Source organism: Ranitomeya imitator, chromosome 10, assembly GCF_032444005.1.
Source record: "Ranitomeya imitator isolate aRanImi1 chromosome 10, aRanImi1.pri, whole genome shotgun sequence".
Classification (NCBI taxonomy): domain Eukaryota; kingdom Metazoa; phylum Chordata; class Amphibia; order Anura; family Dendrobatidae; genus Ranitomeya; species Ranitomeya imitator.
Window position 1 is genome coordinate 50,535,442 of NC_091291.1, and position 25,635 is coordinate 50,561,076.

A 25,635-nucleotide genomic window follows, 5' to 3' on the forward strand; every position below is an offset into this window, starting at 1 on the left:
GGCCTTCACTCTTGGGTTGAGTAGGGAATGAAAAGTGTCAAAGAGACGTTTAGGGTTATTGAACAGTGAGGTGATGAGGGTGTTGAAGTGGGTTTGTTTGGAGAGGTGAAGGGCAAAGTTGTATGTTTTAAGCATGAACTTACAATGGATGAAATCTTCGGGTAGATTAGATTTTCGCCACAGACATTCGGCACACCTGGAGCACCGCTGCAGGAAACCTGTTTGCAGCACGTGCCATGGTTGTCACCGTCTGTGCCGAGTTGTTCTATGTATAGGAGGTGTAATTTCATCCAGGGCACTTTGCAGGGTTTCATTGTAATGCTTCAGTGCAGAATCAGGACATGAGATGGAGGTGATAGGGGCCACTGATGACTGCAAGTTCTTCATAAGTTTCTGGGTGTTAATGGCCTGGATGTTTCTATAAGTGTGGAAAGTGGGGGTGACCTGAGCGGGATGGCAGTTCTTGATAGAGAAAGAAAAAAGGTTGTGGTCAGAGAGCAGGAGAGGGGAGTTTGTGAAATCATCTATTGAGCAAACCCGGGAAAAGACCAAGTCGAGGGAGTTTCTGTCTTCATGCATTGGAGAGTTAGTATGCTGCGAGAGGCTGAAAGAGAAGGTTAGAGATAAAAGGTGAGAAGCAGATGGGGAGAGGGGAAAAGCAATGGGGATGTTGAAATCACCCATGATGAGGGTGGGGATGTCACAGGAGAGAAAATGTGGAAGCCAGGTGGCAAAGTGATCCAGGAACTGATGAGAGGGGCCGGGAGGACGATACACCACCACCACTCGCATGGAGACGGGGATGTAGAGTCTGACAGCATGGACCTCAAAAGAAGGGAAGACAAGTGAAGGTACTTGGGGGATAACCTGAATGGTACATTTGGTTGATAGAAGCAGACCAACACCTCCACCAGCTCTGTTGTCCGATCTTGGGGTATGAGAAAAGTGTAGTTCACCATATGAAAGAGCAGCAGCAGCGGCAGTGGTGTCTGACTGCTGGATTGAGGTTTCAGTAAGAGCCAGGAGGTTAAGAGAATTAGAAAGGAAGAAGTCATGGATGAAAGGGAGTTTATTACACACTGAGCAAGAATTCCAAATTGCACAATTGAAAGAGGCAGAAGACATGCAGGGAATATTAATAAGTTTAGAGGAGTTCCTGAGTGTAGCAGTTGGGAGGTTAGACTTGCTATAACATGGGGGGCTGGGGTTGGGAGATGTGTTTCCAGCGACTAGGAGAAGGAGGATAGAAAGAGTGAGCAGATGGTTAAGTGATTTGTGAGAGCGTCTCTTGTGTTGGATTCTGGGACTGAATGGATTTGCACTGTTTAGCAATGTGAACAAAGTGTGAGTGCTATACATAGGAGAGGAAAGGACAGAGGGGCCGATATGGATGGAGTGTAAAGAGTTAATGCAAGGGCGGTGAATGTGAGTGTAATATCCAGACCTTCTTCTAAGTCAAACCCTTAATTTCAACCAGCTCCAGCATTTTATACAGACTCCTAGTTTATGCCAATACCATACAATCCCCTCTGTATATAGACACCAGATCACATACTCATCCCCCATGTACATATTTCTTATTGAAACACAGACTTTATCCTCCTTGCATGTTGGTCCCAGTACTTTAGACAAGCCCAAGCTCTTCCTAGCTCTTCTAATATACCTCAGTCCAGACCTTTATAAAGAACCCAGATCAGAACCCCTTGTATACAAAGCCTCTGAAACCTGTTATGGTGTCTGGTTTGTTGGCACACCCACTCAGCTTTCAATGACATCTGGCCTAACTTGGCTTCAATGCTTGGTAGGATGACCTCTCCAGGTTTGCCGTGCACCCAAGTGTTAGGACTTTCACAGTTCACTAAGTTAAAGAGGTTTTCTGGCCTTACGATAATTGATGACCTAATGAGAGCTCTCGAAATTTGTACTAATTAGCTCATTCTAGCAGGGGAAAATGGAGTTGCTAAATTTAGAGGGTGTCTGTGAGCAGGTATTTTCTATGTTATCTGAGAGAAGCATAATATAGGGCAAGGAAGGCCGATTCCATGGATGTATCACTCACTGGGCTGCTTGGTGTAGGTTTAATGGCATACCTGTTTTGTCTGATGTAGATATAGTAGAGCTAAGACTTCTGGGCTGTGTATAACCCCTATATTGCTAATGTTTGAAATATTAAGCAACAAGGCCACCGTGCTTATATCGTTGCCGAGAATGAAAATAGATGCTCCTATGCCGACCTTCAAATATCAGAACATGACTTCAGTAGAATTCAGCCTCCTGATGTTCCCACCTAATTACCTGTGGGGGCGAAACGCATTGAGGTGAACTATAGCAATGGCCGCTCTATATTATGGGGAACTATACATATTCCAGTGAACGAGATAGGTTAGGTGTACACATGTATTATAACTTTGTCAGATTTACTGAGATCCTTTTGAGGACCAAGTTACTGCACTAGCACTTCAGCCTCTATGAATACTATTGGAAACTGAGAGTGCTATTCCAATAAAACTAGGGCATAGTGCAATCTCTCTTTGTGAGTTCAATAGGGTATTGGTTGGATTATATGGGACCAATATCCCCTTATTATTGGTTTAACCCACTATGGTATTGATATTTAATGAAAGATTAGAGTATAATGACAAGACTATAGGGAAGATATGATACATGTGTGGCTTTAGATCCACATAATGATCCATGATAGGATATAGTGGATTTATTTCAAAGAGCATGGTGGCCATATTACTTAATATTTTAAACATTAGCGATAAAGGTTATATTTTATTATTGTGGTCCACCTGATCAGTGATAGTGACATAATACAGACAATTCTTTCGAGTGTTGTTGAAGGTTAAATAGCAAACACCTGCTGGCAGATTCCCTTTAAAATTAAATGATGAGGACTATCAAAGGTGATGAGGGATCCCCTCATTTACCAGGTTCCTCTACTGTATACAGTATCGTATGGCCAGAATAACACAAAAAAAGTCAAAATTATTAAGTATAATGGACAATAACTCATGAAGTACATAGAAACTGAAGAATATAGAGCTGAGGGTTCAAAGATTATAGTCCTAAAATAACAATTTCATTGAAATAAGTTAAAATTTCCATTATAAGAATACAGAAACTGCTAGGCAAAATACAGGGAAATACAGGCAGAGAAAGTGCATAGTGCAAAACCACCATCCACCTGCCAACAATGCTACACGAGTTTACCAGAATATATTTGCACAGATAGACCATCTTCCATTTTCTTACTATTTCACCGACAGTTGTCTCCTTCTCACCCAGCGTCTTACTTATGGTTTTGTAGCCCATTCCAGCTTTGTGCAGGTCTATGATCTTTCCCTGACAACTTTATAAAGCTCTTTGGTCTTGCCCATGTTGTAGAGGTTAGAGTCTGACTGATTAATTGAGTCTGAGGACAGGAGTCTTTTATAAAGGTAACTATGAAACTTGTCTGTTGGAGCCAGAACTATAAGTAATATAAATTGACTAAGCACGAAGTTCTTCTCAATAGCAGAATCAACCTCATTCACCCCCAAGATCAATACAGGTCATTTTACAGGAGAGGCCATACTTCACGTATACTCCAATATCCTGCCATTTATCCAGCATCTGATCTAATATCATTGTATGTGCTTATCTTGAGAAGTGACGCTGTGTTTTATTTATATAGCACACTTTATGATTCTATAAAAAACGAAGTCTCCTATAAACGTAGCATTGGTAATGACACAATGTTCCATAGACACCCGATTGTCCTACCGAGTGCACACTAAGATGTGCTTCATGCGGACCAGGGCAGTGTACAAATATCCAGCCCCTCGTACTTCAATGTTTAGAGGATTGTAATAGAACTCCAGGAAAGTTTAGTTGTGCTAGCTTCTTACTACTTGAACAGGATGGGCACGCCATCCACAGGAGAGATTATTGACACAGTAAGTCGAGTGTTTGGTGTCTTCTTTCCGCAGTGCTCTTTTCTTCCAAAATTTCAAATCCGAATAGAAACCAAGTTTGAAAATAACAACGGCTGCAATGCACAGGTAAGAGATCTCCTCAAGGTAACCCATCAGGACCAGCAAACACGTAAACTGAAAAGGAAGGATTCTTAGATCTGTATCTTGGATCTTCATTTTTGCCTAGTTTTGGGTTGAATAGAGTGGCCTTTGTTGCCCATATCCACTGGCGTTATATTCATATCAATGTGACCGACGGAGATAGACAAGCACTTCACTCCTCCTTAAACACCACCTGGCCGGACATTTTTGTCCACTTGAAAATTAGGGATAATTCAACAGTCTCCCATCACTCATATCTTCAATAAACCCATTAGGAATTTTAAATCAGATAGTCCTTCAGATCTTCACATGATAAAACCCTTCTCCTCCCCCTCCAATGGTCTCACCAGTCTTTGAGGAGTAAGAAACTACCACCACTACCTATAGTATGAACATGCAGGTGCCATGTTGTGGCTATATATACAGTTAGGGCCAGAAATATTTGGACAGTGACACAAGTTTTGTTATTTTAGCTGTTTACAAAAACATGTTCAGAAATACAATTATATATATAATATGGGCTGAATGTGCACACTCCCAGCTGCAATATGATAGTTTCCACATCCAAATCGGAGAAAGGGTTTAGGAATCATAGCTCTGTAATGCATAGCGTCCTCTTTTTCAAGGGACCAAAAGTAATTGGACAATGGACTCTAAGGGCTGCAATTAACTCTGAAGGCGTCTCCCTCGTTAACCTGTAATCAATGAAGTAGTTAAAAGGTCAGGGGTGGATTCCAGGTGTGTGGTTTTGCATTTGGAAACTGTTGCTGTGAGCAGACAACATGCGGTCAAAGGAACTCTCAATTGAGGTGAAGCAGAACATCCTGAGGCTGAAAAAAAAGAAAAAATCCATCAGAGAGATAGCAGACATGCTTGGAGTAGCAAAATCAACAGTTGGGTAGATTCTGAGAAAAAAGGAATTGACTGGTGAGCTTGAGAACTCAAAAAGGCCTGGACGTCCACGGATGACAACAGTGGTGGATGATCGCCGCATACTTAATTTGGTGAAGAAGAACCCGTTCACAACATCAACTGAAGTCCAGAACACTCTCAGTGAAGTAGGTGTATCTGTCTCTAAGTCAACAGTAAAGAGATGACTCCATGACAGTAAATACAAAGGGTTCACATCTAGATGCAAACCATTCATCAATACCAAAAATAGACAGGCCAGAGTTAAATTTTCAGAAAAACACCTCAAGAAGCCAGCTCAGTTCTGGAAAAGTATTCTATGGACAGATGAGACAAAGATCAACCTGTACCAGAATGATGGGAAGAAAAAAGTTTGGAGAAGAAAGGGAACGGCACATGATCCAAGGCACACCACATCCTCTGTAAAACATGGTGGAGGCAACGTGATGGCATGGGCATGCATGGCTTTCAATGGCACTGGATCACTTGTGTTTATTGATGACATAAGAGCAGACAAGAGTAGCCGGATGAATTCTGAAGTGTACCGGGATATACTTTCAGCCCAGATTCAGCCAAATGCTGCAAAGTTGATTGGACGGCGCTTCATAGTACAGATGGACAATGACCCCAAGCATACAGCCAAAGCTACCCAGGAGTTCATGAGTGCCAAAAAGTGGAACATTCTGCAATGGCCAAGTCAATCTCCAGATCTAAACCCAATTGAGCATGCATTTCACTTGCTCAAATCCAGACTTAAGACGGAAAGACCCACAAACAAGCAAGACCTGAAGGCTGCGGCTGTAAAGGCCTGGCAAAGCATTAAGAAGGAGGAAACCCAGCGTTTGGTGATGTCCATGGGTTCCAGACTTAAGGCAGTGATTGCCTCCAAAGGATTTGCAACAAAATATTGAAAATAAAAATATTTTGTTTGGGTTATGTTTATTTGTCCAATTACTTTTGACCTCCTAAAATGTGGAGTGTTTGTAAAGAAATGTGTACAATTCCTACATTTTCTATCAGATATTTTTGTTCAACCCTTCAAATTAAACGTTACAATCTGCACTTGAATTCTGTTGTAGAGGTTTCATTTCAAATCCAATGTGGTGGCATGCAGAGCCCAACTCACGAAAATTGTGTCACTGTCCAAATATTTCTGGCCCTAACTGTATATATAATATATATACACATACACACACATGTACGGGGGGGCATGTATATGGATACACCAAAATGAAATGGTAATGGTGGTAATATCTACTTCCTGTTTGTGGCACATTAGTATATGGGAGTGGGAAAACGTTTCAAGATGGTTGGTGGCCATTTTGAAGTCGGCCATTTTTGATACAACTTTTTTTTTTCCAATGGGAAGAGGATCATGTGACACATCGAACTTATTGACAATTTCACAAGCAAAACAATGGTGTGCTTGGTTTTAACATAACTTTATTTTTTCATGAGTTGTTTCCAAGTTTCTCTTTGTTTACATATATATACATATGTATATATTGTAACACACATAACAATATCAAATATAAATACATATACAGTGGGTATGTAAAGTATTCAGACCCCTTTAAATTTTTCACTCTTTGTTTCATTGCAGCCATTTGGTAAATTCAAAAAAGTTCATTTTTTTTCTCAATAATGTACACTCTGCACCCCATCTTGACTGAAAAAACCCCCAGAAATTAATAAAAAAAAAAGAAAAAATATATATCACATGGTCATAAGTAGTGTTGAGCGATACCTTCCGATATCGGAAAGTATCGGTATCGGTTTGGATCGGCCGATATTCAAAAAATATCGGATATCGCCGATACCGATACCCGATCCCAATGCAAGTCAATGGGACCAAAATATCGGAATTAAAATAAACCCTTTCTTTCCTTGTAGGTTCATTCTACATGAAGGAAAACAACTAAGAATAATGCCGGATGTATTTGGGGAGGTGGCGGAGACATTAAAGTCATAGAGGTTTATCCCAATCAAATAGAATAGCATGTTTTTTGTTTTTTTTTAAGACGTTCGGAGTGACAAAGATATTGACTATGTAAATTTTTTTTTTATTTTGTCAGATATTGATGTTTCACTATTCCACGCCCTTCCCCTTCTTTTTTTTCTTTTTTTTTTTCTTTTCCCACACTTTCATCTTCATCATCATCAGCATCTTTGACATCAACTTCTTCACCTTATTCATCTTCTTCTTCATCTTCTACCTATTTTTTTTTTTTTATTACATTCTTCATATTCATTTTATTCAACTATTATTATTCTTCTTATTCTACATATTCTTTTTATTCCACTGTTATTATTCTTCCTATTCTACTTCTTCATCATATTCTCATTTGTGACAGGCATTCCCGTAGTTGTTATCTATAAAAGTTTGAAGATTACACCTTCCGTTCTGCCAGTCACAAAAGTTACATTTGTCCGCGTTCAGTTTGGCCTACAGCATCAGGCTTTATCCAGGGGCACCACGAGGAGGAACGGACTCACCCCCATACACTGCTTAGTCTTCTTCTGCATATAATTTAGATAATATCTTTTGCTCTGATATTAAGTCTTATGCTTAATGTTCTTCTGCTCTTTGTTCTGCAGCCTCTTGTTCTTCTGCTTCTCGGTCTTCCATGTTGTCGTCTCCAGGGTCGTCGTCTCCAGTGTCGTCATCTCCGCCGTCGTCGTCTCCGCCGTCGTCGTCGTCGTCATCGGGGTGGTCTTCCGTGTCGTCGTCATCGTGGTGGTCTTCCGGGTCGTCGACGTTAGGGTCTTCAACTTGGAAATGTAGCAGAAGGTACAAGAAGGCTGAGAAAATGCCAAGAACCAGCTGATGGAACTGGAACTCGGATGGCTACCCGAAGGTTCAAGAGCCTATGGAACTACCGAGGACCAGCTGACGTTACTGGAACCCGGTTACTAAGCAGGAGGTACCCGTGCTAAAAAGCACTACCAAGGACCGCCTGACGTTGACGGAACTCGGATACCCAGAAGGAGGCACCTAAGCCAAAGGCTCTGCCCGGAACCAGCTGACGTTACTGGAACCAGGATGGGGAGCAGAAGGTACAAGAGCAAAAGACACTGCCGAGAACCAGCTGACGGTACTGGAACCCGGATGGGTAGCCGAAGGTCCAAGAGCCAATGGAACTACCGAGGACCAGCTGACGTTACTGGAACCCGGTTACTAAGCAGGAGGTACCCGTGCCTGAAAGCACTACCAAGGACCACCTGACGTTGGTGGAACTTGGATACCCAGAAAGAGGCACCTAAGCCAAAGGCTCTGCCCGGAACCAGCTGACGGTACTGGAACCAGGATGGGGAGCAGAAGGTACAAGAGCAAAAGACACTGCCGAGAACCAGCTGACGGTGCTGGAACCAGGTGGTGGACCCCAAGGCCCACAGGAGAGGAGAGAACAGCTAGGCCGCGAGGCAGCCGCAGTTACCGAACCCCAACAGTCCTACAGGGGGAGCTGGGCCTACTGGCACTACAGAACCAGCCTTGACTACCAGTTCACGCAGCCCACATAGGAAGCTCCTAAACTGGAGGCACCCTGGAGTTGGCTAACCCGACCGCACCACGACGAGGCAAGCATAGGTGTCTCAGTGAGCTTGACACAACCCGGAAACAGCTGACGGTGCTGAAACCAGGCTTGGCACGAGGGAGTACCTGTGACAAGAACACTGCCGAGAACCAGCTGGCGGTGCTGGAACCCGGATGCGTTGCCCCAGTGTGCAAGAGCCAATGGCACGACCGAGGACCAGCTGACGGTGCTGGAACCCGGTTACTAAGCTGTAGGTGCCCGCGCTTAAAAGCACTACCAAGGACCGCCTGGCGTTGGCGGAACTCGGATACCCAGGAGGAGGCACCTAAGCCAAAGGCTCGGCCCGGAACCAGCTGACGGTGCTGGAACCAGGTGGTGGACCCGAAGGTCCACAGGAGAGGAGAGAACAGCTAGGCCGCGAGGCAGCCGCAGTTACCGAACCCCAACAGTCCTACAGGGGGAGCTGGGCCTACTGGCACTACAGAACCAGCCTTGACTACCAGTTCACGCAGCCCACATAGGAAGCTCCTAAACTGGAGGCACCCTGGAGTTGGCTAACCCGACCGCACCACGACGAGGCAAGCATAGGTGTCTCAGTGAGCTTGACACAACCCGGAAACAGCTGACGGTGCTGAAACCAGGCTTGGCACGAGGGAGTACCTGTGACAAAAACACTGCCGAGAACCAGCTGGCGGTGCTGGAACCCGGATGCGTTGCCCCAGTGTGCAAGAGCCAATGGCACGACCGAGGACCAGCTGACGGTGCTGGAACCCGGTTACTAAGCTGTAGGTGCCCGCGCTTAAAAGCACTACCAAGGACCGCCTGGCGTTGGCGGAACTCGGATACCCAGGAGGAGGCACCTAAGCCAAAGGCTCGGCCCGGAACCAGCTGACGGTGCTGGAACCAGGTGGTGGACCCCAAGGCCCACAGGAGAGGAGAGAACAGCTAGGCCGCGAGGCAGCCGCAGTTACCGAACCCCAACAGTCCTACAGGGGGAGCTGGGCCTACTGGCACTACAGAACCAGCCTTGACTACCAGTTCACGCAGCCCACATAGGAAGCTCCTAAACTGGAGGCACCCTGGAGTTGGCTAACCCGACCGCACCACGACGAGGCAAGCATAGGTGTCTCAGTGAGCTTGACACAACCCGGAAACAGCTGACGGTGCTGAAACCAGGCTTGGCACGAGGGAGTACCTGTGACAAGAACACTGCCGAGAACCAGCTGGCGGTGCTGGAACCCGGATGCGTTGCCCCAGTGTGCAAGAGCCAATGGCACGACCGAGGACCAGCTGACGGTGCTGGAACCCGGTTACTAAGCTGTAGGTGCCCGCGCTTAAAAGCACTACCAAGGACCGCCTGGCGTTGGCGGAACTCGGATACCCAGGAGGAGGCACCTAAGCCAAAGGCTCGGCCCGGAACCAGCTGACGGTGCTGGAACCAGGTGGTGGACCCGAAGGTCCACAGGAGAGGAGAGAACAGCTAGGCCGCGAGGCAGCCGCAGTTACCGAACCCCAACAGTCCTACAGGGGGAGCTGGGCCTACTGGCACTACAGAACCAGCCTTGACTACCAGTTCACGCAGCCCACATAGGAAGCTCCTAAACTGGAGGCACCCTGGAGTTGGCTAACCCGACCGCACCACGACGAGGCAAGCATAGGTGTCTCAGTGAGCTTGACACAACCCGGAAACAGCTGACGGTGCTGAAACCAGGCTTGGCACGAGGGAGTACCTGTGACAAAAACACTGCCGAGAACCAGCTGGCGGTGCTGGAACCCGGATGCGTTGCCCCAGTGTGCAAGAGCCAATGGCACGACCGAGGACCAGCTGACGGTGCTGGAACCCGGTTACTAAGCTGTAGGTGCCCGCGCTTAAAAGCACTACCAAGGACCGCCTGGCGTTGGCGGAACTCGGATACCCAGGAGGAGGCACCTAAGCCAAAGGCTCGGCCCGGAACCAGCTGACGGTGCTGGAACCAGGTGGTGGACCCCAAGGCCCACAGGAGAGGAGAGAACAGCTAGGCCGCGAGGCAGCCGCAGTTACCGAACCCCAACAGTCCTACAGGGGGAGCTGGGCCTACTGGCACTACAGAACCAGCCTTGACTACCAGTTCACGCAGCCCACATAGGAAGCTCCTAAACTGGAGGCACCCTGGAGTTGGCTAACCCGACCGCACCACGACGAGGCAAGCATAGGTGTCTCAGTGAGCTTGACACAACCCGGAAACAGCTGACGGTGCTGAAACCAGGCTTGGCACGAGGGAGTACCTGTGACAAAAACACTGCCGAGAACCAGCTGGCGGTGCTGGAACCCGGATGCGTTGCCCCAGTGTGCAAGAGCCAATGGCACGACCGAGGACCAGCTGACGGTGCTGGAACCCGGTTACTAAGCTGTAGGTGCCCGCGCTTAAAAGCACTACCAAGGACCGCCTGGCGTTGGCGGAACTCGGATACCCAGGAGGAGGCACCTAAGCCAAAGGCTCGGCCCGGAACCAGCTGACGGTGCTGGAACCAGGTGGTGGACCCCAAGGCCCACAGGAGAGGAGAGAACAGCTAGGCCGCGAGGCAGCCGCAGTTACCGAACCCCAACAGTCCTACAGGGGGAGCTGGGCCTACTGGCACTACAGAACCAGCCTTGACTACCAGTTCACGCAGCCCACATAGGAAGCTCCTAAACTGGAGGCACCCTGGAGTTGGCTAACCCGACCGCACCACGACGAGGCAAGCATAGGTGTCTCAGTGAGCTTGACACAACCCGGAAACAGCTGACGGTGCTGAAACCAGGCTTGGCACGAGGGAGTACCTGTGACAAGAACACTGCCGAGAACCAGCTGGCGGTGCTGGAACCCGGATGCGTTGCCCCAGTGTGCAAGAGCCAATGGCACGACCGAGGACCAGCTGACGGTGCTGGAACCCGGTTACTAAGCTGTAGGTGCCCGCGCTTAAAAGCACTACCAAGGACCGCCTGGCGTTGGCGGAACTCGGATACCCAGGAGGAGGCACCTAAGCCAAAGGCTCGGCCCGGAACCAGCTGACGGTGCTGGAACCAGGTGGTGGACCCGAAGGTCCACAGGAGAGGAGAGAACAGCTAGGCCGCGAGGCAGCCGCAGTTACCGAACCCCAACAGTCCTACAGGGGGAGCTGGGCCTACTGGCACTACAGAACCAGCCTTGACTACCAGTTCACGCAGCCCACATAGGAAGCTCCTAAACTGGAGGCACCCTGGAGTTGGCTAACCCGACCGCACCACGACGAGGCAAGCATAGGTGTCTCAGTGAGCTTGACACAACCCGGAAACAGCTGACGGTGCTGAAACCAGGCTTGGCACGAGGGAGTACCTGTGACAAAAACACTGCCGAGAACCAGCTGGCGGTGCTGGAACCCGGATGCGTTGCCCCAGTGTGCAAGAGCCAATGGCACGACCGAGGACCAGCTGACGGTGCTGGAACCCGGTTACTAAGCTGTAGGTGCCCGCGCTTAAAAGCACTACCAAGGACCGCCTGGCGTTGGCGGAACTCGGATACCCAGGAGGAGGCACCTAAGCCAAAGGCTCGGCCCGGAACCAGCTGACGGTGCTGGAACCAGGTGGTGGACCCCAAGGCCCACAGGAGAGGAGAGAACAGCTAGGCCGCGAGGCAGCCGCAGTTACCGAACCCCAACAGTCCTACAGGGGGAGCTGGGCCTACTGGCACTACAGAACCAGCCTTGACTACCAGTTCACGCAGCCCACATAGGAAGCTCCTAAACTGGAGGCACCCTGGAGTTGGCTAACCCGACCGCACCACGACGAGGCAAGCATAGGTGTCTCAGTGAGCTTGACACAACCCGGAAACAGCTGACGGTGCTGAAACCAGGCTTGGCACGAGGGAGTACCTGTGACAAAAACACTGCCGAGAACCAGCTGGCGGTGCTGGAACCCGGATGCGTTGCCCCAGTGTGCAAGAGCCAATGGCACGACCGAGGACCAGCTGACGGTGCTGGAACCCGGTTACTAAGCTGTAGGTGCCCGCGCTTAAAAGCACTACCAAGGACCGCCTGGCGTTGGCGGAACTCGGATACCCAGGAGGAGGCACCTAAGCCAAAGGCTCGGCCCGGAACCAGCTGACGGTGCTGGAACCAGGTGGTGGACCCGAAGGTCCACAGGAGAGGAGAGAACAGCTAGGCCGCGAGGCAGCCGCAGTTACCGAACCCCAACAGTCCTACAGGGGGAGCTGGGCCTACTGGCACTACAGAACCAGCCTTGACTACCAGTTCACGCAGCCCACATAGGAAGCTCCTAAACTGGAGGCACCCTGGAGTTGGCTAACCCGACCGCACCACGACGAGGCAAGCATAGGTGTCTCAGTGAGCTTGACACAACCCGGAAACAGCTGACGGTGCTGAAACCAGGCTTGGCACGAGGGAGTACCTGTGACAAAAACACTGCCGAGAACCAGCTGGCGGTGCTGGAACCCGGATGCGTTGCCCCAGTGTGCAAGAGCCAATGGCACGACCGAGGACCAGCTGACGGTGCTGGAACCCGGTTACTAAGCTGTAGGTGCCCGCGCTTAAAAGCACTACCAAGGACCGCCTGGCGTTGGCGGAACTCGGATACCCAGGAGGAGGCACCTAAGCCAAAGGCTCGGCCCGGAACCAGCTGACGGTGCTGGAACCAGGTGGTGGACCCGAAGGTCCACAGGAGAGGAGAGAACAGCTAGGCCGCGAGGCAGCCGCAGTTACCGAACCCCAACAGTCCTACAGGGGGAGCTGGGCCTACTGGCACTACAGAACCAGCCTTGACTACCAGTTCACGCAGCCCACATAGGAAGCTCCTAAACTGGAGGCACCCTGGAGTTGGCTAACTCGACCGCACCACGACGGGGCAAGCATAGGCGTCTCAGTGAAGTTGACACAACCCGGAAACAGCTGACGGTGCTGAAACCAGGCTTGGCACGAGGGAGTACCTGTGACAAGAACACTGCCGAGAACCAGCTGGCGGTGCTGGAACACGGATGCGTTGCCTTGCCTATTAAAGATTGTCTTCCTAGAGCCCCAACTAGCGGTGTTGGAGCAAAGGGTAAGCAGGGGGAGATGAGTGTAGGCCGAAGCCTGCACTGGAGGCAGCTTTGTGTCTGCGTTGCGTTTGCAGGACACTTTGCCGGCTACACACTGGGGGAACAGCTGGCGTTGCTGAACCCCACTAACACAATGGCGTGTGTTTTTCTCTGTGCAGCTAGCACTTGCGGGCAAAAACTAGCGATGTTAGAGCCCGTGTTGAAGCAGGAGGAGGAGGAGAGGAGCAGAGTGTAGGCCGAAGCTTAGTTGAACCAATTTCAAAGGAAACCTTTAACCCCCCCCTCAGGTGTTACAAAGTACAAGAGACACACCTTGTGCAGTATTAATGCTGCACAAGTGAAAGGTTGCTCTATTAATTTGTCTACTTGCACACGCTGAATGAAAGACATACACAATTTACCCCATTCTACAGTCAAACTGTAGTGGATGCGTGACTTGGTTTTTTGATGAGACGCAGCACAGGTGTCCAAAATAACGCCTTGGTGCTTGGAGCAGCTTCCTGAGCGTTGTTATTTGCTGTACAGGAGTCTGCGCTCTTGTGTTATCCCTTGGCAATGCCCTGTTAGCGCTGCCCATCTTATGACATCATTTCATGTTGGCCGGTGCGGTTAACGATGGCCATAAATCCCAGACCCACAGTGTCTTTTCATAAAGCCACACTGCGGTGCTGGGATTCGTGGCCTTGAGCAGTAAATATTTTGGCCGCTCACACACGTCCTTACACCTGCTTCAGACTGGGCGGCCTCTGCTGATCCCTTCTCGCATGCCGCGGCCATGAGGCTGCACAGTCTGAAGAAGGCTGAAGGAGATGAGTTAAGACAGGCGAAGATATGCACTGCTCGTGCCCATCAATCACACCCTCGCAGTCAAAATAATTAAGACAACGAGGAGCATTTTATTCAGGCAGGGCGGACGAACAGGCGCAAGTAGCCAACCAATGATGTCAGAAGACGGGAAGCGCTACCAAGGGGGGTGCTGCGTATCATTAGAAAGGAAAGTCACACCTCAGGGACAGTGGAATGGTCTCAAAGAGACACATTTTGTACGTGTTGAGTTCCACGTGGGCAAGGAGAAAACATCAGCCACCTTGTACAAATGCAGCAGTACTGCTGTACAAGGTGGCTGTTATACATAGAAACACCTGGGGGTGGGGGCCAGGCTCCCTTCAATTTCAGTTCATGTGCCTGCGTGGCGTTTGCAGGTCACGTTGCAAGCTGCACAGCAGGGGAACAGCTGGCGGTGCTGAACCCCACTAACACATTGGCTGGTGTTTTTCTCTGTGCAGCTAGCATTTCCGGGCAAAAACTAGCGGTGTTTGAGCCCAGGGTCAGCAGGAGGAGGAGGAGAGGAGCAAAGTGTAGGCCGAAGCCTGCACTGGTGGCAGCTTTTGGTCGGTTGTGCCAGCGTGGCTTGTGCTGGACACGATGCCGGCTACACAGCGGGGGAACAGCTGGCGTTGCTGAACCCCACTAACACATTGGCTGGTGTTTTTCTCTGTGCAGCTAGCATTTCCGGGCAAAAACTAGCGGTGTTTGAGCCCAGGGTCAGCAGGAGGAGGAGGAGAGGAGCAAAGTGTAGGCCGAAGCCTGCACTGGTGGCAGCTTTTGGTCGGTTGTGCCAGCGTGGCTTGTGCTGGACACGATGCCGGCTACACAGCGGGGGAACAGCTGGCGTTGCTGAACCCCACTAACACATTGGCTGGTGTTTTTCTCTGTGCAGCTAGCATTTCCGGGCAAAAACTAGCGTTGTTAGAGCCCAGGGTCAGCAGGAGGAGGAGAGGAGCAGAGTGTAGGCCGAAGCCTAGTTGAACCAATTTCAAAGGTTACCTTTAACCCCCCCTCAGGTGTTACAAAGAACAAGAGCCACACCTTGAACAGCATTAATGATGCACAAGTCAAAGGTTGCTCTATTAATTTGTCTACTTGCACAAGCTGAATGCAACACGTAGACTATTTAGCCCATTATACTGTTTAACAGTAGTGGAGGCGTGACTTGTCTTTTTAAAGAAAAGCAGCACAGGTGTCGAAAACAACACCTTTTTGCATGGGCGCAGCTTCCTGAGCGTTGTTAGTTGCTGTACAGGAGTCTGCGCTCTTGTGATCCTTTGGCCATGCGCTGTGAGCGCTTCCTGTCTTATGACCTCATTTCATGTTGGCCGTTGCGGTTAGCGATGGACATGAATCCCAGACCCACAGTGTGTTTTTAAAAAATCACACTGCGGTGCTGGGATTCGTGCCCTGGTGCAGTAAATATGTTTGCCGCTCACACATGTCCTTACACCTGCTTCAGACTGGACGGCCTCATCTGATCCCTTATCGCCTGCCGAGGCCATGAGGACACCCAGTCTGAAGAAGGCGGAAGGAGATGAGTGAACACAGGCAAACATATGCACTGCACATGCCCATCAATCACACCCTCGCTGTCCAAAAAAATAAGACACCGAGGGGCGTTGTTTCGAGCAGGGGAGATGCACAGGCGCAGCCAGCTAACCAATGATGTCAAAAGACGGGCAGCGCTAACAAGGGTGGTGCTGCGTGTCATTACAAAGGAAAGTCACACCTCAGGGACATTGTAATGGTCTCTAATGAGAAACATTTTCTACGTGTTGAGTTCCACGTGGGCAAGGAGAAAAAGTCAGCCACCTTGTACAAATGCAGCAGTACTGCTGTACAAGGTGGCTGTTATACATAGAAACACCTGTGGGTGGGGGGCAGGCTCCCTTCAATTTCAGTTCATGTGCCTGCGTGGCGTTTGCAGGTCACGTTGCAAGCTACACAGCAGGGGAACAGCTGGCGTTGCTGAACCCCACTGACACATTGACTGGTGTTTTTCTCTGTGCAGATTGCATGTCCGGGCAAAAACTAGCGGTGTTAGAGCCCAGGGTCAGCAGGAGGAGGAGGAGAGGAGCAAAGTGTAGGCCGAAGCCTGCACTGGTGGCAGCTTTTGGTCGGTTGTGCCAGCGTGGCTTGTGCTGGACACGATGCCGGCTACACAGCGGGGGAACAGCTGGCGGTGCTGAACCCCACTAACACATTGGCTGGTGTTTTTCTCTGTGCAGCTAGCATTTCCGGGCAAAAACTAGCGGTGTTTGAGCCCAGGGTCAGCAGGAGGAGTAGAGGAGCAGAGTGTAGGCCGAAGCCTAGTTGAACCAATTTCAAAGGTTACCTTTAACCCCCCCCCTCAGGTGTTGCAAGGTACAAGAGCCACACCTTGAACAGCATTAATGATGCACAAGTCAAAGGTTGCTCTATTTAATTTTGCTCCTTGCACACGCTGAATTAAACACGTACACTATTTAGCCCATTATACTGTCAAACAGTAGTGGAGGCGTGACTACTAGTCTTTTTAAGGTGACGCAGCACAGGTGTACAAATTTACACCTAGGTGCTGTGCGCAGATTCCTTACCGTTGTTATTTGCAGTACAGGAAACTGCGCTCTTGTGTTATCCCTTGGCAATACCCTGTTAGTGCAGGCCGTCTCATGACCTCATTTCATGTTGGCCGCTGCGGTTAACGATGGCCATAAATCCCAGACCCACAGTGGCTTTTCATAAAGTCACACTGCGGTGCTGGGATTCGTGGCCTTGTGCAGTAAATATGTTCGCCGCTCACACATGTCCTTACACCTGCTTCAGACTGGGCGGCCTCAGCTGATCCCTTATCGCATGCCGCGGCCATGAGGCCGCACAGTCAGAAGAAGGCGGAAGGAGGGGAGTGAAGACAGGGGAACATATGCACTGCTCGTGCCCATCAATCACACCCTCGCAGTCAAAATATATGAGACAACGGGGGGCGTTGTGTCGGGCAGGGGGACGCACAGGCACAGCCAGCCAACCAATGATGTCAGGAGACGGGCAGCGCTAACAATGGGGGTGCTGCGTGTCATTAAAAAGGAAAGTCACACCTCAGGGACATTGTAATGGTCTGTAATGAGACACATTTTGTACTTGTTGAGTTCCACGTGTGCAAGGAGAAAAAGTCAGCCACCTTGTACAAATGCAGCAGTACTGCTGTACAAGGTGGCTGTTATACATAGAAACACCTGGGGGGGTGGGGGGCAGGCTCCCTTCAATTTCAGTTCATGTGCCTGCGTGGCGTTTGCAGGACACGTTGCCAGCTACACAGCAGGGGAACAGCTGGCGGTGCTGAACCCTACTAACACATTGGCTGGTGTTTATCTCTGTGCAGCTAGCATGTCCGGGCAGAAACTGGCGTTGTTTGAGCCCAGGGTCAGCAGGAGGAGGAGAGGAGCAAAGTGTAGGCCGAAGCCTGCACTGGTGGCAGCTTTTGGTCAGTTGTGCCAGCGTGGCTTGTGCTGGACACGTTGCCGACTACACAGCAGGGGAACAGCTGGCGTTGCTGAACCCCACTAACACATTGGCTGGTGTTTTTCTCTGTGCAGCTAGCCGTTCCGGGCAAAAACTAGCGGTGTTTGAGCCCAGGGTCAGCAGGAGGAGTAGAGGAGCAGAGTGTAGGCCGAAGCCTAGTTGAACCAATTTCAAAGGTTACCTTTAACCCCCCCCCTCAGGTGTTGCAAGGTACAAGAGCCACACCTTGAACAGCATTAATGATGCACAAGTCAAAGGTTGCTCTATTTAATTTTGCTCCTTGCACACGCTGAATTAAACACGTACACTATTTAGCCCATTATACTGTCAAACAGTAGTGGAGGCGTGACTACTAGTCTTTTTAAGGAGACGCAGCACAGGTGTACAAATTTACACCTAGGTGCTGTGCGCAGATTCCTTACCGTTGTTATTTGCAGTACAGGAAACTGCGCTCTTGTGTTATCCCTTGGCAATACCCTGTTAGTGCAGGCCGTCTCATGACCTCATTTCATGTTGGCCGGTGCGGTTAACGATGGCCATAAATCCCAGACCCACAGTGGCTTTTCCTAAAGTCACACTGCGGTGCTGGGATTCGTGGCCTTGTGCAGTAAATATGTTCGCCGCTCACACATGTCCTTACACCTGCTTCAGACTGGGCGGCCTCAGCTGATCCCTTATCGCATGCCGCGGCCATGAGGCCGCACAGTCAGAAGAAGGCGGAAGGAGGGGAGTGAAGACAGGGGAACATATGCACTGCTCGTGCCCATCAATCACACCCTCGCAGTCAAAATATATGAGACAACGGGGGGCGTTGTGTCGGGCAGGGGGACGCACAGGCACAGCCAGCCAACCAATGATGTCAGGAGACGGGCAGCGCTAACAATGGGGGTGCTGCGTGTCATTAAAAAGGAAAGTCACACCTCAGGGACATTGTAATGGTCTGTAATGAGACACATTTTGTACGTGTTGAGTTCCACGTGGGCAAGGAGAAAAAGTCAGCCACCTTGTACAAATGCAGCAGTACTGCTGTACAAGGTGGCTGATATACATAGAAACACCTGTGGGTGGGGGGCAGGCTCCCTTCAATTTCAGTTCATGTGCCTGCGTAGCGTTTGCAGGTCACGTTGCAAGCTACACAGCAGGGGAACAGCTGGCGTTGCTGAACCCCACTGACACATTGACTGGTGTTTTTCTCTGTGCAGATTGCATGTCCGGGCAAAAACTAGCGGTGTTAGAGCCCAGGGTCAGCAGGAGGAGGAGGAGAGGAGCAAAGTGTAGGCCGAAGCCTGCACTGGTGGCAGCTTTTGGTCGGTTGTGCCAGCGTGGCTTGTGCTGGACACGATGCCGGCTACACAGCGGGGGAACAGCAGGCGGTGCTGAACCCCACTAACACATTGGCTGGTGTTTTTCTCTGTGCAGCTAGCATGTCCGGGCAGAAACTGGGGTTGTTAGAGCCCAGGGTCAGCAGGAGGAGGAGAGGAGCAAAGTGTAGGCCGAAGCCTGCACTGGTGGCAGCTTTTGTTCTGTTGTGCCAGCGTGGCTTGTGCTGGACACGTTGCCGACTACACAGCAGGGGAACAGCTGGCGGTGCTGAACCCCACTAACACATTGGCTGGTGTTTTTCTCTGTGCAGCTAGCATTTCCTGGCAAAAACTAGCGGTGTTTGAGCCCAGGGTCAGCAGGAGGAGTAGAGGAGCAGAGTGTAGGCCGAAGCCTAGTTGAACCAATTTCAAAGGTTACCTTTAACCCCCCCCTCAGGTGTTGCAAGGTACAAGAGCCACACCTTGTGCAGCATTAATGCTGCACAAGTGAAAGGTTGCTCTATTTGTTTTGCTCCTTGCACACGCTGACTAAAACACGTACACTATTTAGCCCATTATACTGTCAAACAGTTGTGGAGGCGTGACTTGTCTTTTTAACGAGACGCAGCACAGGTGTCAAAATTTGCACCTAGGTACTGGGCGCAGATTCCTGAGCGTTGTTATTTGCTGTACAGGAGTCTGCGCTATTGTGATCCCTTGGCCATGCGCTGTGAGCGCTTCCTGTCTTCTGACCTCATTTCATGTCGGCCGTTGCGGTTAGCGATGGACATGAATCCCAGACCCACAGTGTGTTTTCAAAAAATCACACTGCGTGGCTGGGATTCGTGGCCTTGTGCAGTAAATAGGTTTGCCGCTTACACATGTCCTTACACCTGCTCCAGACTGGGCGGCCTCAGCTGATCCCTTATCGCCTACCACGGCCAGGAGGCCGCACAGTCTGAAGAAGGCGGAAGGAGATGAGTGAACACAGGCAAACATATGCACTGCACATGCCCATCAATCACACCCTCGCTGTCCAAAAAAATAAGACACCGAGGGCCGTTGTTTCGAGCAGGGGAGATGCACAGGCGCAGCCAGCTAACCAATGATGTCAAAAGACGGGCAGCGCTAACAAGGGTGGTGCTGCGTGTCATTACAAAGGAAAGTCACACCTCAGGGACATTGTAATGGTCTGTAATGAGACACATTTTGTACGTGTTGAGTTCCACGTGGGCAAGGAGAAAAAGTCAGCCACCTTGTACAAATGCAGCAGTACTGCTGTACAAGGTGGCTGATATACATAGAAACACCTGTGGGTGGGGGGCAGGCTCCCTTCAATTTCAGTTCATGTGCCTGCGTGGCGTTTGCAGGTCACGTTGCAAGCTACACAGCAGGGGAACAGCTGGCGTTGCTGAACCCCACTGACACATTGACTGGTGTTTTTCTCTGTGCAGATTGCATGTCCGGGCAAAAACTAGCGGTGTTAGAGCCCAGGGTCAGCAGGAGGAGGAGGAGAGGAGCAAAGTGTAGGCCGAAGCCTGCACTGGTGGCAGCTTTTGGTCGGTTGTGCCAGCGTGGCTTGTGCTGGACACGATGCCGGCTACACAGCGGGGGAACAGCAGGCGGTGCTGAACCCCACTAACACATTGGCTGGTGTTTTTCTCTGTGCAGCTAGCATGTCCGGGCAGAAACTGGCGTTGTTTGAGCCCAGGGTCAGCAGGAGGAGGAGAGGAGCAAAGTGTAGGCCGAAGCCTGCACTGGTGGCAGCTTTTGTTCTGTTGTGCCAGCGTGGCTTGTGCTGGACACGTTGCCGACTACACAGCAGGGGAACAGCTGGCGGTGCTGAACCCCACTAACACATTGGCTGGTGTTTTTCTCTGTGCAGCTAGCATTTCCGGGCAAAAACTAGCGGTGTTTGAGCCCAGGGTCAGCAGGAGGAGTAGAGGAGCAGAGTGTAGGCCGAAGCCTAGTTGAACCAATTTCAAAGGTTACCTTTAACCCCCCCCTCAGGTGTTGCAAGGTACAAGAGCCACACCTTGTGCAGCATTAATGCTGCACAAGTAAAAGGTTGCTCTATTTGTTTTGCTCCTTGCACACGCTGACTAAAACACGTACACTATTTAGCCCATTATACTGTCAAACAGTTGTGGAGGCGTGACTTGTCTTTTTAACGAGACGCAGCACAGGTGTCAAAATTTGCACCTAGGTACTGGGCGCAGATTCCTGAGCGTTGTTATTTGCTGTACAGGAGTCTGCGCTATTGTGATCCCTTGGCCATGCGCTGTGAGCGCTTCCTGTCTTCTGACCTCATTTCATGTCGGCCGTTGCGGTTAGCGATGGACATGAATCCCAGACCCACAGTGTGTTTTCAAAAAATCACACTGCGTGGCTGGGATTCGTGGCCTTGTGCAGTAAATAGGTTTGCCGCTTACACATGTCCTTACACCTGCTCCAGACTGGGCGGCCTCAGCTGATCCCTTATCGCCTACCACGGCCAGGAGGCCGCACAGTCTGAAGAAGGCGGAAGGAGATGAGTTAAGACAGGCGAACATATGCACTGCTCGTGCCCATAAACCACACCCTCGCTGACAAAATAAATATGACAACGAGGGGCGTTGTTTCTAGCAGGGCGGATGCACAGGCGCAGCCAGCTAACCATGATGACAAAAGACGGGAAACGCTACCAAGGGGGGTGCTGCGTATCATTACAAAGGAAAGTCACACCTCAGGGACAGTGGAATGGTCTCAATGAGACACATTTTGTACGTGTTGAGTTCCACGTGGGCAAGGAGAAAAAGTCAGCCACCTTGTACAAATGCAGCAGTACTGCTGTACTAGGTGGCTGTTATACATAGAAACACCTGGGGGGGTGGGGCCAGGTTCCCTTTTAATTTCAGTTCCTGTGCCTGCATGGCGTTTGCAGGTCACGTTGCCGGCTACACAGCAGGGGAACAGCTGGCGTTGCTGAACCCCACTAACACATTGGCTGGTGTTTTTCTCTGTGCAGCTAGCACTTCCGGGCAAAAACTAGCGGTGTTTGAGCCCAGGGTCAGCAGGAGGAGGAGAGGAGCAGAGTGTAGGCCGAAGCCTGCACTGGTGGCAGCTTTTGTTCTGTTGTGCCAGCGTGGCTTGTGCTGGACACGTTGCCGACTACACAGCAGGGGAACAGCTGGCGGTGCTGAACCCCACTGACACATCACCTAGTGTTTTTTTCTGTGTAGACAACACTTCCAGGTGGCAACTGACAGTGTTGAAACCCAGGGAATCAAAGAGGAGCAGAGTGTAGGCCGAAGCCTGCAGTGGAGCAAGTTGAAAGGGAACCTTTAACCCCCCCCCCCAGGCATTTGTTGCTGAAAGAGCCATCTTGTACAGCAGTAATACTGCACATGGAAAATGGTGGCTCCGAAAATTATGCTCCTTGCAAACGCTGAAGTACACACTCATATAATGTGTCCCCTCACACCGTCAAACCATCCCGGAAGTGGGACTTTCCTTTGTAATGTGACACAGCACAGCCGTCATTCCAACCCCCTTGGTGCCGGGCACCACCTCCTCAACGTTGTTTGGTTCTGTCACGGAGCCCGCACTGTAATGTTATCCCTTGGCCATGCACAGTTAGCGGTGCCCGTCTTCTGACATCATGTAGGTGTCAGGCTGGCAGTGCCTGTGCGTCCAAGCTGCCCGAGATCCAACCTTGCAGTGTCATCTAATGTAGTCCCACTGCGGGCCAGGGATCCATGGGCATGCGCAGTGCATATCATCGCCTCTCACTCACCTCCTTCCTGCTTCTTCAGACTGTGCGGCGTCACGGCCGTGGCATGCTATTAGGGATCAGCTGACGCCGCCTAGTCTGAAGAAGCGTGAAGAAGGGGAGTGAGAGGCTAGTATATGCACTGCGCATGGCCATGGATACCAGGCCCACTGTGGGATCACATTAGACGACACTGCGAGGTGTGATTTCGGGCAGCGTGGACGCACAGGCGCAGCCAGGACGACAACAAATGATGTCAGAGGACGGGCAGCGCAAACTGTGCATGGCCAAGGGATAACATAACAGCGCAGGGTCCATGACGGAATCAAACAACGCTAAGGAGGCAGCGCACGGTGCCAAGGGGGTAGCAATGACGGCTGTGCTGTGTCACATTACAAAGGAAAGTCCCACCTCCGGGACGGTTGGACGGTGTGAGGGGACACATTACATGAGTGTGTAGTTCAGCGTTTGCAAGGAGCATAATTTCAAGAGCGACCTTTCCCTTGTGCAGTATTAGTGCTGCACATGGTGGCTCTTTCAGTAACAAACGCCTAGGGGGGGGGGGGGACAGGTCCCCTTACATTTTAGTTGTGCCAGCGTGGCGGTCGCATGACACGTTGCCGGATACACAGCTGGGGATCAGCTGACGTTACTGAACCCCAATAACAGAGGAGCGACTGTTGACTGTGCACACAGCACTTCCAGGCACCAACTGGCGGTGTTAGAGCCCAGGGACAGCAGGAGGAGCAGATTGGAGGTATTGCCGCACACACAGCTGGGGATCAGCTGACGTTACTGAACCCCAATAACAGAGGAGCGACTGTTGACTGTGCACACAGCACTTCCAGGCACCAACTGGCGGTGTTAGAGCCCAGGGACAGCAGGAGGAGCAGAGGAACAGAGTGTAGGCCGAAGCCTGATTGGAGCAAGTTGAAAGGAAACCTTTAACCCCCCCCCCAAGACGTTTGTAGCTGAAAGAGCCATGTTGTGCAGCACTAAGGATGCAAAAGGAAAAGGTTGCTCTTTTAATTATGCTCCTTGCAAACACCGAAGTAAACACTAAAAATGTGTCCCTTTATACCGTTAAACCGTTCCGGAGGTGCGAATTTCCTTCGTAATGGGACACAGCACAGCTGTCATTCCTATCCCCTTGATGCCGTGCGCTGCCTCCTCAGCGTTGTTTTAAGCTGCCACGGAGCCTGCGCTGTTCTGTTAGCCCTTGGCCATGCCCAATTAGCGCTGCCTGTCTTCTGACATAATTTGGTGTCAGGCTGTCAGTGCCTGTGCGTCCACGCTGCTCCAGATCCCACCTCGCAGTCTCATCTAACGTAATCCCACTGCGGGCCTTGGAACCATGGGCATGCACAGTGCATAACCTCGACTCTCACTCCCCTCCTTCCCTCTTCTTCAGACTGTGCGGTGTCACGGCCGTGGCATGCTAGGGATCAGCTGACGGCGCACAGTCTAAAGAAGGCGGAGGGAAATGAGCGAGAGCCCGAGGGGAAGATATGCACTGCGCATGCCCATGGATCCCAGGCCCGCAGTGTGACTCAATCAGAAGACACTGCGAGGCGGGATCTCGGGCACCGCGGCCGCACAGGCGCAGCCAGCCTGACACCAAATTATGTCAGAAGACAGGCAGCGCAAATAGGGCATGCCCAAGGGATAACAGAACAGCGCAGGCTCCGTGACAGCTTAAAACAACGCTGAGGAGGCAGCGCATGGCACCAAGGGGGTAGGAATGACGGCTGTGCTGCGTCACATTACGAAGGAAAGTCCCAGCTCCGGGACGGTATAACGGTATCAGTGAACACATTTTATAAGTGTTAAGTTCTGCGTGTGCAAAGAGCTAAAAAAAAAGAGCTACCTTTTCCTTGTGCAGCATTACTGCTGCACAAGATGGCTCTTTCAGTAACAAACGACGGGGGGGGGGGGGGGGGACAGGTTCCCTTACATTTAGGTTGTTGTGCCAGCGTGGCGGTCGCAGGACACATTGCCGGCTACACAGCTGGGGATCAGCTGACGTTACTGAAACCCAATAACACTGGGTCGTATGTTTTTACTGTGCAGCCTGCACTTCTGAGCCGCAACTGGCGGTGTTGGAGCCCAGGAATAGCAGTTCAGGTGGTAGAAAGATGAACACAGCAGGAGACCTGGATGACACCCAATTACTTAATCAGGCAGAGGAGTGGCAAATTCCTGCGAGATCCAGGCCTGGTTCATTTTCAGGAAAGTAAGCCGGTCAACGTTATCGGAGGATAGTCGCATGCGACGGTCTGTTAGTACACCACCTGCGGCACTAAAGACACGTTCCGATAAGACACTAGCCGCAGGGCAAGCCAGCACCTCCAATGCATACTGGCTTAGCTCTGGCCATGTATCCAGCTTAGAGACCCAAAACTTGAACGGGGAAGAGCCGTCTGGGAGTACAGTAAGAGGGCAAGCCATGTAGTCTGTCACCATCTGACGGAACCGTTGCCTCCTGCTGACTGGAGCCGCCGGTGATGGTGTAGACATTTGGGGCGGGCACACAAAAGTGTGCCAGAGTTGTGCCATACTGGGCTTGCCTTGGGCAGAGGCACTGCTTCTGCTCCCTCTTTGGGCAGAGCCTCCCCCACTGCCTCGACGCACTGAGCTGCTTTGTAAAGCACTAGCAGCACTCCTCTCAGTTGGACAGGAGAAGATGATGGAATTCAC

General features: G+C 50.8%; 1 protein-coding gene across 1 annotated transcript in view; it reads left to right on the forward strand.

Moving 5' to 3' along the window:
* LOC138651367 (cytoplasmic phosphatidylinositol transfer protein 1-like) overlaps positions 1-25,635 on the forward strand; it is a 219,120-nt gene that overhangs the window by 157,577 nt on the left and 35,908 nt on the right. The window contains exon 5 of the mRNA XM_069741496.1: positions 3,975-4,046. Within this exon, the coding sequence (XP_069597597.1) occupies positions 3,975-4,046 (72 nt within the window). The remainder of the gene's footprint in view (positions 1-3,974; positions 4,047-25,635) is intronic.